Here is a 16843-nt window from a genome sequence, read left to right on the forward strand (position 1 = left end):
TTCTTATTACTAGTCTCATTTACACAGATGTTCAAATTATTGCTCATTTTCTATGTCGAACAATTTGTAACCTTGTAACATTCTCACTCCTGGTAGATGCGCTGGGTTCAATATCTTGCTTAAGGATACTTCAACATGAAGGCTGGAAGAGCTAGAGATCAAACCATCAACCTTCTGACGAAACCACTCTATATCTTGATTCACTACTACTGTGTACATTTCAAAAAAACAAAAACAACAGAAAACAAAACACATCCATCATATCAATCTTTATTTAAACAATTTGATATCATAATACAATGGGCTTAACCACTGTACAATAGTAAAACCCATTATCTGAACACATGCCATACAGAATCTGAAATAAATAGGACCTTATTGCCAAATGTCAATATCCACAAAGTGGTAGGCAAAATTGTCATCTATACAAGCTATACACCAACTGTAGAACCAATTTAAGTAACAGGCTCCTATTGTGCCCCAAGTGGCATCAAATGATCAACTAACAATGAATACAAGTCTTTGTGTGAGCCTTTAGGGTGCAAAATGGTGACGCTGAGGAATTAAAGATATGTAAGTGAGGGGATGCAGAGCCAATAAGAAATCTGCTAAAAATGTAAGTATTGCCAAAATAACATTATAGTTTTTGTTATTAATGCACCATAACTCCAGATAACACTGAGGGGAAAAAATAAATAAATTTAAAAAATCCTTGAGTCAGTTTTAAGCAGTTTGATTTGTATGAGCCAAAAATGACACCCATCAATAATTAATAGCTGCTAACTCCTAACATGTCACAATGAGGTAATAAGCCTGGAACGACACACAAAAAAAATCAATACATTAAATATTATAAAAAGGCAATACTGTTCTCTTGAAAAAACGTCAGTGGACGTCTGCAGAGGAATACACTCGACAGCAGCAGAAACCTGTAAATTCAGGTTTAACCCAGAGGGGAGAACAAGCTGATATTTCCACAAGCACTCCAGACATCAGCCAGTAACAAGAGGAACAACTGCAGCACGGCTACATGGCTTTAAACAGTCAACATTCATTTCGGTCATTCTTCGATTTAAACACATGCAAGAAAAAAAGGAAAGAAAATAAAATCACATAGGAAAATTTCACTTTAAAGTATACTGTGAGATAAATTAGTTAATGTGAACATATCCCTTTTTAAATATAGAACAATCTAAACAGAAATTAGTTTAACTGTGCAATGCAATGAAACAGAAAAGGAAGGAAAGTTCAAAGGAAGCTGTGGTCTCTCATAGACCAGTTGTCAAGGATGAGTCTTCATATGAACTGTGGAATCACCTAGGTAACCGTGCCAGTTCAAAGTTGACATCTTAAGGTCAAAACATTGCAGTGACATTCATTCAAGCACAGTGCAGTACAGCTTTAGGCACAAGCAAGAAGAGAATGTGGTAGGAACACACACCAGTCAGCCACAACATTAAAACCACTAAAAGCTGATGTGAAAAATGATGATCACCTGGTTACGAAGCACTGTTCTGCTGCAAAGCCCCAGATACTAAGCTTAACCCCATGGCATATCACTCCCTGATGGTAGTGCCCTTCCTGTTGGAGGAGAACACACCCAGCCACACTCCAAAACAGCTCCTAAACTGCCTGAGAAAGAGTATAAGGCATTGATCTCCAGAGTCCCCAGCTCCCAAACTTACTGAACATCTGTGTGGGAGGCACCAGAAGCATCTGCTTCCGGTGCTCCCCAGACAACACAGCCCCTCCAGAAGCCCACCAGGTCCATGCCCCGATGGGTATATACACAATATAGGAAAGTGCTTTCAATGCTTTTTTGGCTGACTGGTGCAAATGATTGCACCTACTCACAAATGCACTTAGAGCTGCAAAACAGACACAAGCCTCTCTTGCACACACTGAGCTAAAAAATTCACACATCACTCCAGCTCTGTTTTCATTCACACACACACACACACACACACACACACACACACACACACACACACACACACACACACACTGTGTTCCTAGACTGTGTTGAGGAGACAAGAGTTTCTTTAGAGCTTTCTCTGGCTTGAGGAGCCCCTCAATCACACACTCAAAGGCAGCATGCCCGGTGGAGACAGGGCTCTGGATGGTGTCATGGAAGTCAAGGTGCTGGGATCCAATCCATTAACAGTGCTGCAGATGTCAAAAGACATACTCAACATTAGCAAAGATATACACACAGCCGGGGCGTCCGATTTTAACATCAAACTAAATAACAGAAGGACAAACAGACAGGGAAAGGAGAAAAGCACATGCTAAAAGACTTACGTTTTGTCGAAGTAGGTAGTATGTAGTGAGTGAGAGAAATTGGTGGCATTGCTGTTGAGAAGCATGCTTTTGTCTGTGGAGTAGTTTTTTCTTGCTGCCTGGTCTTTGGCAAAGTTCCTACAGGCAGCAAGTTTCGACTCCAAAGCCTAATGACAAAACAGGAAATCTCAAATTAGCATCATCATAATTATCTTTCCTTTTAGCGTCGCTGAAAAGACTTGCTCCTCAGTGCAACATGTGCAGAGCTGTTAAAATGTAAAGCCAAAACAGAAAAGTGAGTAACACCTACCCCGACTTTTCTAAGAAGGTCGCCAACAATGTTAAGAGCTGAGATTCTTGCAGAGGGAGTCAGAGATGAGTTACCGCAGCCGTTGGTCAGTGCTAGGACATATAAGCCAGAGTTAACACTCATATTACAACTTTTACTCAAACAAGAGGAAAATGGAGTAGGAATAATTCTAACCTTTGGGGCTGATAAAAGAGTGCTCTATATTCTTTCCTACAGGTGTTGCTGGGAGGGATAAAGAGGCTTGTACAGCTGAATCAATCTTGTCTATGTCTAAAGTAGGTGAGCTGGGTGCTGACATCCTGTCTGTGGTCCTTTCGCGCACTGCCAGCTCCTGCCTCAGGTCTAAAGAAGGAAAACAAAAGAAAGAAAGAGAGAAAAAGTTAAGAAATACCGACTCTTGCACAAATGATGCACGGCCCAGAAAGGGGAAGAATGCATTTATGTGGGCTTTATCTTTACCTCGTGCTTCATCTTTCAACCGCTGCACAGATACAAGGAGAGACTCTTTCTCATCCAGCTCACTCTCCAGAAAGGCATTCCTTTCAATTGCCTGGTTCAAACGGGTCTCAAAGTCTTCAAGAGACACTATTGTAGCCCTACACAAACAGTGACAAGTATTTTATGAGTGCTGACATGTTTGAGGTAAATGCTAGAATACAAACAGAATTTGCACATTGCACGTCATTCTCACCTTTTTGCTCTCTCGAGGTCATCGTTGGCCTGTTCAAGCTCTCTGACATATTTATGGAGTTGATCCTTGATGCTGCGAGTCTGTCCCAGGTCGTCCTCTAGCAAAGAGATCTGTTTATAACTCTGGGCATATTGCTGCTCCAGCTTTTCCTGGAAGACATGGAAAATGTGCAGATAAGAGAATAGTGAGTCTATAAAGAGAAACAAGGACAACAAAGACGCTACTTAATGAGGAATCTAGTTTAAAAATAACATTTTATCCACTACAAAGATCAGCATCAGTCAGAACGAATCTCAGGACGGTCACAAGGGTTCAAAGAACATCGTTGTCCGACAGTTGTTAAAGGAAGGCATAATTTATGAGCTCTCTGGTGCAGTTGTACAGTACAGTCAGCAATGTGCATAACCAAACAAGCACACTGAAACCCGTGTTCATGTCTACTGTGATAAGAACTAGGCTTGCCTTGCAGTTTTCTATTTTCTTCTTCTTTATCCTGACATCCTATTAAGGAGTGCTGGAGGATTACCTAAGAAAACCCAGATTAACACCTACCATACAAATGAGGCATTGGACCTTGTGTGCAGGATCCAACAAAGATCAGATAACCTCTTAGGTAATCACAAATGACTTTATTAGTGTCCTAGCCAAAGGTAAACGCTTAATGAAGATCAAAAAGGCCTGTTACCTTGAGGTTGGAAACCTCATTCTTTAGCCTCTCGTTTTCACTGTGTAGGTCTCGAAGACGTTGTTCAGCTTGACCAAGTTGTGCCTCCAACTCAGCTTCCAGTTCTCTGCTCCCCTCCTGGAACTCCTGCAACTCCTCTTGGGCTTCATGGCAACTAAATGGCAAAAATACAGAGAGAGTGGGTAAAACCATAAACGGTCATTGTGATAAAAGCTTTCCTGTTCATCGTCCCCCATTCAGTTCTGCACAGCTAACCGGCTGAATGACGGTGCCTATGAGCTCTAGAAAACTGACAGACCTTTGTCCTGCAAGCTGAGCCAAGCCAAGCATGTTCTAGCAGCTTTCTACCCCACTAATGGCCAGAAATAAACCTGTATGAAAGCCAGTTATAGGTTCGTATTTGTAGTCTGGCCTCTGTCAAAGAGGAAATAAGGGTTCAGCTCAGCATTGTCGAGTTAAGCATTCTAAATATACAGCTCTGAAGAGACAGCTGAACTGTGACAGTAGCTGGTTCAAAAATAGGTGAGAAGAACGGGCATGCTGCCATGCATCTCCAGAGTGGAACAGGTTAAAGGTCACAAGCAGGAAAAAAAACAGAGGAGGATAAAAGTTATGAAACAGGATGTTTTTACACACTAAATATTGCATAAAATAGTAATTATTTGTAAATGCATTTATGTAAAGGTAGAAAAGAGAGGAAAAGGCTTCTTAATATAATTTGTTTTTTCTCCTGCTGAGCTGACACTTGGTAACACTGGTCAGCTGACTGTGCTGGGATAATGCCCTCACAGTGGCTCCACAGAGCACTGAAATGCATGAATCAGTTGTTGTGTGTTCCACACATACCAGCATCACACATGGTGCTTGATCAGCACACACAGGGCCCTGTAACATAACTATGTAACCCTAATAGATTAAATTGGCCAATAGTATTCCATACATCAGAATGAAAAAAAGTTCCATTAATGATAATGATAAACAATGTCGCGGTTGCCTTGTAAATAAACTCAAAATAAAAAGTTTAAAAATATCACTTCAGTGGAAGGATATTCTGAGAAAATGCATGCCCTAAAAACTGCAACACACTATGGCAAATCTACTTGAAGCCACTTTTCTTTCCATGCACTGTTGTTTTTTTCCACCATGTGCCCACAGGAATGTCTCAAAGTAAGCAGGACTTTAACCCCTGCTGTGCACTTTTACACTTCTTCTCATAGACTGTACGTCCACAAATAGGAAAGGAAGACTAAACAAATGTCAAATGACACTCTTAAGTGACACTAATGCCTATCCTGTGGCCTGTGTCATTTCCTATTGAGTAAACCATGAAGTGTGTCAGTGCTGATTTCATTACTCTTTTCTGGCCGTTTGCCTTATACGGCTAAACACAGCCTGTGTGGAAACTTTTGGCACAAAGTTATTATGTAATCACATCTTTCAAAACTACTGCGCAAACCACATACTCAGCAAAACAAAGCAGCTGCTTATTATGCAAGGATGAGCATCTACTGTCCCCAAAAGCTGTTTTTCATCTTATGCTATATTTGAAGAATCGCTGTCATTCGATTTTCAACTCCGCTTTCTTTCAAGACAGTATGTTATGTAATCTAATTTTGGCTTAATATCAAACTGAAATGAAAAACTCACACAGGCCTGTTCTTTGAAGAAATTAAGCCATACACACCAACTCATACCATAAATAAATTCAGGCATACATTGCTGTCAGATGAGACACAAATACCACCTACCTTTTCTTATATTTGAGGGCTTGGGACTTCCAGTAATCAACCTCCTCATCCTTTGACGAAAATTTGGGAATCATCTCTGTGTCCATGTCAGGGCAACCTGAGGATTGAAGGCACATTTGCATTACATTTACAGATTTTTTCAGTTAGATTAGAATTTGTAACGAAAAGCTAAACTAGTAAACGGACAGCACAGCAGTTTTGCCATTTGCATCCTCTGACATGTTAAATCAAGCGCAGCACATTCCGTTCTTATCTCAGAGCAGAGCCACCATCAAACATTCTCCTCATTCATCACTGGAGAAGAAAGGCCCTATCTCAGCGACAGATCATCTTGACCGCGTAACCCTGTGGGATGAGGTCGTCCATCCTCAGTTACTCATAAATCAACAATGCTAAGAAAAGAAAAGCCAACTTAAATACAGTTTTTAAGCAGTTACTTCTAAATACCAGAAATAATTGATAATAATTTGTGCTCAGTGTGCTAATGCCTTTATATACCTGGGAAAGCTTCAGTGTTATGTGCATTAACTTATTAAGTTTTAACCTCTTAGCTCGCTCAACTCATGCAACCTCAACATGATGAGTTCATTTGCTAAAAAGATCAACGTGTGAGTCCAGTTCTTACATTTTTCACAAGTGGGTACGTTTTTCATCTTCCTTCCTGTTTGCAGAATTAGCACTTTAACAGACAGTCGTTCCTCTTTTCTGGTGAGCAATTCAACTCTGTGATGTATATGGACCTACGCAGCTGTTGTCAGGGAATCATTAAACACATCTGGAAAGAGCTGCTGTTGGCGTCATGTGTGGGTCTGGTGAAATAGCTGCCAAAACCAGCACTACCACTGCTGTAGCCCCAGGAATATTTATAATCTGGCCCTGGCTTCTAAGGATTTCCTGCAGATAGGACCAGCAGCAAGTGGACATGACACAGGAAAACCCTGAGCTGAAATCAAATGTGCTCTGATTTTTGTGTAAACTGCCTCGACAAAGGTCTCCTATTAAATAAATAAATAAATAAATTCTAGTGGCTTGCTTGGCTCGGGCCTGGGAGTTGCTTCTAAGTCTAGACTCAGAGAGATGATGACTTTGACTGCAGTTTCCTTTACAGCATTCCTCAGAGATGCCGTCATGAACAGCTTCCCGTCTATAAGACCCTCACGTGTCAGCGCGCTGCAGACCATAATAACGAGGGGGTAACAGAAAGTAAGGGAAATTTTTCAAAGCTTCCTCTGACAAAACATGCTGGATGTCAGGAGACCAGACACAACACTCTAGGGAAGTACCTAAAAAGTTTCTTTTGATTTACTAGACAAAGATCAAACACTACTCATCTCTCTCAATGCTAGAATACAGAGAGGCTTGAAAGGGATCTGGTGCTTTCTGCTGAATCTTGTAGCCCATCAAAGCCCTACACAGGACAATAACCCTAAGTCATATCCTGTACCAGGTAAAAGCAGAGACAGTCAGAACAGGATAGCTCCTGTTATTTTTCATTTCCTTTGGATAGCTCTCTGGTTCATCCCTGGATCTGTTTGTCTACTGCAACAACACCGCTACAGACATGGCCCGAATCCAGCAAAGATCTGGAAATTACAGACAAGGGAAGGCAAGTAAAGAGAGTGCTTCCTTTTCCACATTCTTGTCTCTGTGTCCTGTGTTGATGCTGACAAAGTCACTTTCCCCCCTCCTGTACAGAAAAATCCTACATTTGTCTTCAGATTCTTTCTTGGAGTTTTGCTGGTTTGTATAGCTTTATAGGGTGTGGTGGCACAACCCCTGACCTGGGTCCATATTTTGGTCTCCATGTTATGGATTAGCCCACCATACAGACAAACATGTTTAACGAGACAAAAAAAAAGCGTAAGATTCAATAAAAAGCATGAGACCAAGAACCTCTTATTGATTATGTGACGGCTGGTATTGTATCAAATGTATCAAAAGGTCTAATTCAGCCCAGCAGCTACAGGCTGTGATTTAACGACGCTGATGATTTTTAGACGTTTGAACGTGTCGGTATCTGATAACGGGAGGTATGACCGCACAGAGGCTCGGGCTCAAGCCAAAAACTGTCGGCTCGCTCTCGCGTTACAAGTAAAAATGCACCACACGGAACGAGCGGGATTTAAAGGCGTATGAAGCAAACATTTAAGGTGACACTTCTCGATATTTATCCCGAAATAACCATATAATCTTCGTAACGTTTAGGAGAGTAAAGTCTAAAAAAAACCACACACAAATGCCTCGACAGCTGGTTACACGGACAGGTCAAACACTAAAAACGCGTTATAGGTCAAATTTAAGAGATTTAAACGGCCACCTGCTCATGTCAAGTCGGTCTACTGTCGTCTTCCGTAGCAGCGAGTCGCCTTCTAGCCGGTAAAACACCCAACGATAAGCAGAGCTCCTCTTTGCCGGGCCTCGGGTGATACTGACGTTTCCCAATGAGGTAACTGAGCTCTGTTTAGGAAATTGCCAACGCGTCTCCCGGAACCAACGTAAATCCTGACAGGGGCGTACGTGATGACGTGTTTCACGTTACATTACACGCAGGGCTGCTCTTGAAATAGATCTTCGTGATTTAACCACACCACACCCTTTTTTCGGACTACGCTCGAGCTTCACAGTGACCTGAAGGGACTGAACCTCCACCAAACAATAACTTTTTTTTCTATTCCTTGAAATGTCGTCAAATAAATAGGCATGATTATCAAACCCATGCCTATCAAATAATTCAAGCAGAAAAAAACAACAAAAAGGGCAAATATCAAACATAAAAAAATAAATTTAAAAACTTAAGTAAATAGCATGTAAAGAAAAAAAAAAATTCCTTTTCACACAAAGTACACAAATTACTGTTAAGCTTAAAGCAATCTCAAACTTACAGTACATGGACAAATATCATTGATTATCTTGAAATGAACTTATTTCACTTTTATTTTTTCGAAATGTTCAGATAGTTTGGATCTTTTAAGATGCTAATTGTCTACTATCAAACTATAAATATAAAGTTAATTTAATTATTTTATATGATTGCTTGATGGTTTAACCATCTAAGTTGATAAAGATATCTTTGATGTTTCGTCAGCTTTAGTTGTAAAACTGCTTAGTACTGTGATACCTTAGATTGGCCACTTGTACACCATGTGATGTGGCCTTTTTTTAAATCTCAAATTATTATTATTTATAACATTTATGTGAACTGTGGTGATACAAGAGAACAGAATACCAAATTGGGACAAGACAGTTCAAGAAACCTTTTTAATTTGAAATCATATATCTATGTCCGTCTTGATAGGATGTACCTTTGAAATAGGTCTAGGTGACAGGCCTAGGTGGTGTGACCCACTACAGTGGTCCTGATTTCTCAAGTGGCCCCTTGGGAAAATGAATTGTGCTCCTGATAGACAAACATTGAAAATCTTTGAAGAAAACTCATAAAAAGCCCCATATGAAAACTGAAATTGGAACAAAACAAACAAACAAACAAACATGCAAACCAAAACTTCACAACCAGGGGAACCAGTCAGTCACGTCACTGTTCCCACTGGCAACAGAACCTGTTTTACATAGCAGCTCGTCTCTCCACCTCAGGGAGGATTCTGATTTGCCTCCACTCCAGGTGTAGGTGAGGGAGAGTCAGGGAACAGGAATTGGAAATGACTATGCAAAACAAAAGCAACCTTGAAAATTGTCTTAAAAAGCACTGTACGTGATTTTAAGGGCTCTTGTACTGTGCCCTGTCATAACACACGTGGTCTTACGTAATATGCTGTAAACAGATGTTACATATATACAAAGGAATTTTTAACTAACACTGGTAAATGAAGTTAATTGTGGTTATACCATCATGTTTAAATGTTTTACATAATCTTGTAGTCCGAGTTGCCTTTGAAACATTTCCATTAGTATTTCATTCTTTGCTTGTTAAACACAGAATACTAACAGGACTTGTTAAGGGACCCTGGATCCAACCTGGGGTGGATTTCTTACTTGCCTCTATGTTGTGACCTACCTACCTGACTTAGGTGGCACATTTGTGCCAAAGGAATGGAAAAGTTCCAGCAGGGATAAATGCAGTTCTGGAAATTGTCTTAGAATAGACTATGCCTGATTTTCAGACTCTATAGATGTGCCTATAATTTTTATAGTATATAATTTATTTAATATTTATGTACTAGTGTGTCCAATCGTTAAAGATTGCCACACTAAGTAGTCCCTGCTGCTACAGATTCCTGACCTCTTTTACCATGCAGCTTTCCCCTCTACCCCAGTGGGGAATTCCCTCATGAGAAGTTACCCAATCCCAATGACAACATAAATAATTTATTCCTACACTCAAATACAGCACATATGAACACTTTAGAAAATAGTGCCCAAAATGTAAGACTGTAAGAAAACAATGTGTAAAACTGTTCTTTAAAACATAACATCTTTGTTCATTCACAGATTTTGTTTTAAATTGTAGAACACTTGTTAAAAACATAGATAAAAAACAAGAGCTTTTCTGCCATTGTCATCTATTACTTAATTGCTTTAATATGGTATGAATAATCAATCAGTAGGAAAAGGTGTAAAACCTATGAAAGTACAACTGAAAGTCCAAAAGTTTATGCCACTTATCTGTGAGCTTTTTAAAATGTTTTTGTTAAACCCCCAAAAACAAATCTGAGAAAATATCGGTTTTCTACGGTCGTTGGTTTTCTCCGGGAGATAACAGACCATTCATGACCCTAGTCGGGCATGATGAACACTAGAGGTCGCTAAAATTTAACTCCAAACAAAAGTTGATCAGTTGCTTTTCAGTCTTTAAAAACGTGTAAAAACAAGTATCAAATTGTATAGATATCTAATTAAAATAATTACATTCATAAACTGTCAGTTTTTCTGATGGCAGCTCGTTGGGGACGCTTTTTATCTACAATAAGTCAAATATTAATGTGTAATATTTGTTGAAGATATTTCTTTGTTATGGAAAAAATATTAAAATCATCATGAACAATACGAGTGGTGATTTCTAGAACTTTATGTATATAATTTGGCATTTATGAAGACAAGATCGTTGATTCTTGCTGTCCTGTGAACATCATCGGCGTGGTGACGTTTATTTGTTTGCCGTTTTCGCGGTCGCCTCGTGATCGCCAGGTAAACTCGTGACAGTTTTTAATGTTTTATTGTTCAAGTGCAATAAGACTGTGTTTAAGGTGACCTCACAAATGTTTCAGATTAAATATTCAGTGTTTATTTGCTGGTTTGTCGGTAGCGGCCCCTGAAAATCAAGTTCGCCACACATCTTTTTCACCGTCACCAGTTAATCTGAAACACCGGTGTTCCAGATTAACTGGCGTCGCAGATTAACTGGATTTGGTCGAACAGATGTGTGGCAGACCTGCTTTTCAGGAGCTGCTACCGACAAACCAGCAAAAACAAAACAAAACAAAACAAAAACGCCAAAGATGTCATCTGTGACCCTTGTGAGGTTAACTCAAACACACTCCGTCAGTCTTGATGCTGTTGAACAACAAAATGTTTAAAAATGTCGCGAGTTTACCTGGTGATATTCTCATGCACGACGCGATCGCGAAAACAGCAAACAATTAACACCACGCCGATGTTGTTCACAGGACAGCAAGAGTAAACGATCGGGAGAATCTAGTCGTCGTTATCGTCCCCCTCGAACGTTTTATTATTATTTCAGCGTTCAACCAGCGCCACCTCTGGCCAAGTGCCACAGCCTACAGCCAAATCAACTTGTGACACATCTGCAGCTGGCTCTATCACCACGTTTGAATTCTTTTCATGCACAATACACTTGTAACTGTCACTGTTTTCCGTCCTTTCAAAAAAACAAAAAACCGTTGAACTACATGAAATGCAGTTTTGCTTATTTTGAGCTTATCATACGCTTGAAGATTCCGAAATCAGCACTCCTTTTGTTTATATCATTTCACAGCAAAAACATATGTATTCAACAAATATATTACACATTAATGTTTGACTACTGTTGTCACAACACATTCTGTCAGCACAGTCAGCATTCATATGTCTATCCCTATTGTGGAATATATTTTCAATGACCTTTCCCAGGTATGTCGTGCCAGTGGTGAGAGAAGCTCAGGTGCAGAAACTGATCAGTGTGTAAGATAACCAAATCGATACCATTAGACGGAAACACCTTGAATGGGTTACTTAAACATCACTGGGTGAAATGTCACTTTGATGCACCAACAGAAAACGTATAGTTCAGGTAACCTGCATGCCTTTGCACTTTAAAGAGACTGGAACCCCTAAAGGACACATGAAAATATAGACTGATTCACAGATAAGGCTTTTGCACAGAAATCTACATTACCTGCACATTTGAACATGTTTAATTGCTTCACTCAACAGCCTGACGTCAGATGAATGACTCTGACAATCTAATTTTTCCTGCAGATTGAATGTACCTTCTGTGTAAATTGGTACCATGCAGTGTTCGTGGACTTCCCCTGTAAAGAAGGCGACTACAAATGTGTGCGTGCCAAATAAACATGACAAAAAGAGATCCCTGTGGTCTTTGCTTAATGATTGTTTTTAGTGTTGACAATCTACATTGCTGGCATTGCATCTTTCAACATGTTTGTGGGTGGATTTGAATGCACTAGGTGTAAGTGCAGCCACTCAGTCTCTACTCAATGTGACCATAGAAGCAGGTGCAGATGTGTCACAAGTTAAGTAGGCTATGGCACTTAGCCACAGGTGGCAGCAGTGGACTGACGCTCCATTGGAGACTGGTCCAGCTGCTATGTGATAGTGGATCTGCTACAAATTGAAGATCATATGCAAGCCCTTAACCCTTGCATTATGTTAAAAATAATTACATTGATTTTGTTGTGGGTCATTTTGACCTGTACTGAGTAAATCCACTCAGAATTGTCAAAAAACTGCGATAAAACAATAGCAACTTTATTTTCCATTACATAAACATGTAGAACACAGACATACAACAGTTTGAGTTTCCATAACTATTTTTAGGAACAATTTGGTAAAGGTTTTTCGTTCCTACAAACACATTTCTTTTGAACTTGCCCGGTGTTCTCAGTTTTTCAATGTTCAACATTTTCAATTTTGTCCACATGATGGGCATTATGTAACTGTGTGCTTTCTGCAGATGTACTTCTTGCATTTCTCACAAAAAGTGGTTGTTTTCCTAACTTAGATTTAAAACAAAAGATTTCTACGTCTCGTCCAGACTCAAAAACAGATGACAAACCAATCGACACGCCTGAGCCACTCACTTTCTTAAATCCACTCACTCTCACTGGCTCTGTTTATTACTAATCACTGTGTAACTGCTAGTAACTGCCATCTCCTTACAAATGTTTACTGGATTAACCACACTTATACAGACTGTATATAACTACCAACATAGTCATAGTCGTATTTTTCCAAGGCGTATTTCATTGTTATGGAAAAAGAGAATATTAAAATCACGATGACCAATTGGAGTGGTGATTCCTATTACTTCGTGTATGTAATTTGGCTTTTTTTTTTTTTTTTTTTTTTTTTACAAATGTAGGCCAAAAATAAATACATGATATCATTTCATTCATGTCAAAGGTTTGCATGACGCACAAACAGACACAATTGAAAGGTACAAATGTATTGTGCATGAAACGAATTCAAACGTGGTGCAGATGTGTGTCACAAGTTGATCTGGCTGTAGGCTATGGCACTTAGCCAGAGCTGGCGCTGGTTGATTCGAGTCCATGTTAGTGCACACAAAGTAAACTGCACGCTTTAGTCGCGAAGCAAAAACGCTGAAATCGGAATAATAAAACGTAGGAGGGGGACGATAACGACGACAAGATTCTTTACTCTTGCTGTCCTGTGAACAACATCGGCGTGGTGTTAACTGTTTGCTGTTTTCGCGATCGCGTCGCGCATGAGAATATCACCAGGTAAACTCGCGACATTTCTAAACATTTTGTTGTTCAACAGCATCAAGACTGACGGAGTGTGTTTGAGCTAACCTCACAAGTGTCACAGATGACATCTTTGGCGTTTGTTTTTGCTGGTTTGTCGGTAGCAACTCCTGAAAAGCAAGTCTGCCACACATCTGTTCGACCAAATCCAGTTAATCTGCGACGCCAGTTAATCTGGAACACCGGTCCTCCGGACGGATTGAGGCACCTGCAGACAGAAACAACGTTAGAAACCTTAGATTTACTGGTTACACAACTGAATATACTGTTCATGCCAAAGCCTCTTATCAGACAAAATAGAGAAGAAGAAGAATGAAGATATCACAAGAACAATTAAAAAAAATGTTACTATTATTGTTATCACGATGTGAGGCAACGTGTCTGTCCTGAGATTGAATGAAGTCTAGACATGCTGAAAGGCGACTTACCAAACCCCATAACAGTGTGATCAAACAAAACACCATTACTAGGCAAAAAACGCTGCATTTGGCAATCAAACTCTCCGAAGATTCAGGCTCAGGAATACTGACAGCAGTATCGTTGCGTGTTGTGGATCTCACTTGGTCACTGATTATAAAAACCTGAGACCCATTCCTGTTGGCGACAGTTTGTTCACTGCTTTGCTGAGAAAGTGTCCTCAAATGATGCATCAGCAAGTTTCCTTCATGCAACAGACCGACTATGGAGGCCCTCGACTCCATCACAAGATACCCCACTGGGAAAGGAAGAGGGGCCTCCTCTGTTGGGCTTACATCTGCAGCCAGGGTCTCGCCAGCTTGGTTGTTTGTTAAGATAAGTGGCTTGACGGCAGAGAGGACAAACAATAGATCCTTGACTCTTGGCGACTACCATTATTTTACTCAGGCAGTCCTGGCAGAAGACATGCTTGCAGTTCAGAGTGCGTTTTACAGCCAAAACATTTTCAAAGCAGACAGGACACTCCTGTGGGGCCTTGTGTCTGTTTTCCACTGTAAGCGCCATTATTCTGTCATAGAATTAGTGGGTTACTCAGTTCTGCTCACAGCACGAGGCATTCTGTCCTTTTAAAGTGTGTGGTGGAGCAGGGGCCTATATAAAGCTGTGGTAATGGGTGGCACTAACCCCACCCACCAAATCTGATGTTTCAGCCTGGTGCTCCAATAAAAAATATATAAAACATTACAATTTTAAATAACACAATTCAATTTAAAACTTTCATGCTAATCAAACATTTTAAAAATGTAATTTTTAAAAGAAGTTAGCTGTTAATTTTCCTGAAAATGGTTCAGTCCAACCCCCAATCCTAAACACAATAGTGGGCGTCTTGCTGAGACATCTCTGGCATGACCCTATTCACCTATGTAAACAAGTAATGTGTCAGATATTGCCATTTATCTTTACTACTGAAAAACTTTCATTATTTTTGTGCAGTGTCATGTTAAAAAAATCTCACCCCAGAGCCTCTAAAAATGTCCTCTTCTTAAAACTGCTGTAATTTTGTCTTAGGTTACTCATTCATGTGGGTCACTGTATTACTTAGAGCTGGAATTGGACTTAGGTTTCAGGTTTTACCTGACTGGTGAGGCACGGTGGTCATTAACTCTATGGATTTATTCAGGCTATATGCGAGTCTTTAAACCAACCAACCCTGATGTATATGGCGTTATTTTTGTGCCACTATTCTAAGCGCACGTAAAAAAAATTTGAGCGCTCAAATTTTTTTTACGTGTGCTTAGAATAGTGGCACAGAAATAACGCCATAGATGCAAAGCATACTGGAAACCCACATACTGGAGACTAAACCATCTTAGTGGACATGTAGAGATTGCGATCTTACTTCATGCTAAGTGTGTTCACGCACCATCTCCTCTGTTTATCAATGATTGTTTGGCCTTGAGGCCCTTTTATTACGCTATTTTCCAATGTTGCTGTTGTGCATTTGAAAAAAAAAAAAAAGCCCGGTGTGAGTAAATAAGGAATCGGTCATAATGTGTTTCAATGGTACAATGGTGTTTGTTACAGACTTACAAGAGCTGAAACTTTATATACATAAATTTAAAAAAAAAGCCAAAAGTATGCTTTTTTAAATTTTATTTATATTCAATTTTTAAGCATAGCAAAGCATCAGTTTTTGTGACAGATGGATGCTATTTGTTCTCTTCTTACTAATTTAACTGACATAAATTAGGTTCTTCTTAGATTTCACTACAAAAAGGCTGCCTAAGATATTTATAATTTAGAAATGATATTTCATTAAACAGGACATAAAAAAGATGCATTTTTGCATTGTGTTTCTGGCAGGCTTCATAGATCTGTTTCTTTCTTAGAAACATCATGATATATTTGGTTCTTCAAATCCAATAAAATTGGAAGTGTTATGACTTTGCCCAGAATGACCGTAACCTTACCCGCTACTTCCCAAACAGACACAACCACGGTGTCAGGCTTTTAACAGCGGGAACCTGTTACACCAGGACGATCCTTCCATCCACCAATCACAGCCGAGCCCCTGCACAGGTGAATTGGCATATGCAAATTCAGAAACCACACATAAACAACACATGCATGTAACAGAAGGCTTTTATTCAGTTTGAGGTTGTTGCTTCAGAGATGATTTGCCGTACATCCAGATCAGTTATGATAGAGTATACAATTCGTGGCAGGAGGGCTCTTTAAATGTTTAGAGATGATCAACTATGTAATCAAAGTCACATTGAACTATATTAAACACTTGATTAAACACTCTTTAAACACACTTTGCGCCACAGACTGGTTTATGCCCGACAATATTTTTATGGACTTGTCTTTAGGTCTGTGCGTTTGTTTATACTAACCAACCCATGTGGCCTTTTGCTAAAACATATAGTTAGGGCTGGATCAGGTGACCCTGAATCCTCCCTTAGTTATGCTGTAATAGGTCTAGGCTGCTGGGGATTCCCATAATGCACCATTTTTTCATCAGTCACCTTTCCCACTCATTGTGTGTTAGACCTCTCGGCAATGAATCATTACTTGTTATTAATCTCAGTCTCTCTTCCATAGCAGGTCTTTTGTCCTGTTTTCCGTAGGCCTGGCTATCGTCAGTGATTTCTATAATCGATTCACTTCTGATTCACAAGGTCACGATTCGATTCGACCCCCAATTCAATTCGATTCAATTTTGACTCAGACAGTCAGAAATATTATAAT

At 39.8% G+C, this 16843-nt stretch overlaps 1 protein-coding gene across 1 annotated transcript; it reads right to left on the minus strand.

Moving 5' to 3' along the window:
* Positions 1–254: 254 nt before the first annotated feature.
* ndel1b (nudE neurodevelopment protein 1-like 1b) lies at positions 255–8206 on the minus strand. Its single transcript, XM_084925790.1, has 9 exons — positions 8032–8206; positions 5715–5811; positions 3967–4120; positions 3282–3430; positions 3050–3186; positions 2765–2932; positions 2591–2682; positions 2302–2447; positions 255–2166 (listed from the first exon to the last, which is right to left on the minus strand). The coding sequence occupies exons 2-9, from the start codon at positions 5798–5800 to the stop codon at positions 2076–2078; spliced, it is 1023 nt and encodes a 340-aa protein (XP_084781916.1). The 5' UTR covers positions 5801–5811; positions 8032–8206; the 3' UTR covers positions 255–2075.
* Positions 8207–16843: the final 8637 nt, after the last annotated feature.

Source organism: Perissodus microlepis, chromosome 4, assembly GCF_051167445.1.
Source record: "Perissodus microlepis isolate ML-2025 ecotype Zambia chromosome 4, ASM5116744v1, whole genome shotgun sequence".
NCBI lineage: Eukaryota > Metazoa > Chordata > Actinopteri > Cichliformes > Cichlidae > Perissodus > Perissodus microlepis.

Bases quoted from the DNA above. Each gene is read 5' to 3' on its own strand.
- ndel1b (XM_084925790.1), bottom strand. From the start codon at position 5,800: ATGGACACAGAGATGATTCCCAAATTTTCGTCAAAGGATGAGGAGGTT. The intron at 3,431-3,966 runs GTAACAGGCCTT...CATGTCTTCCAG, and splicing joins ATGAGGTTTCCAACCTCAAG to GAAAAGCTGGAGCAGCAATA. The intron at 2,448-2,590 runs GTAGGTGTTACT...TTTTGTCATTAG, and splicing joins ACCTTCTTAGAAAAGTCGGG to GCTTTGGAGTCGAAACTTGC.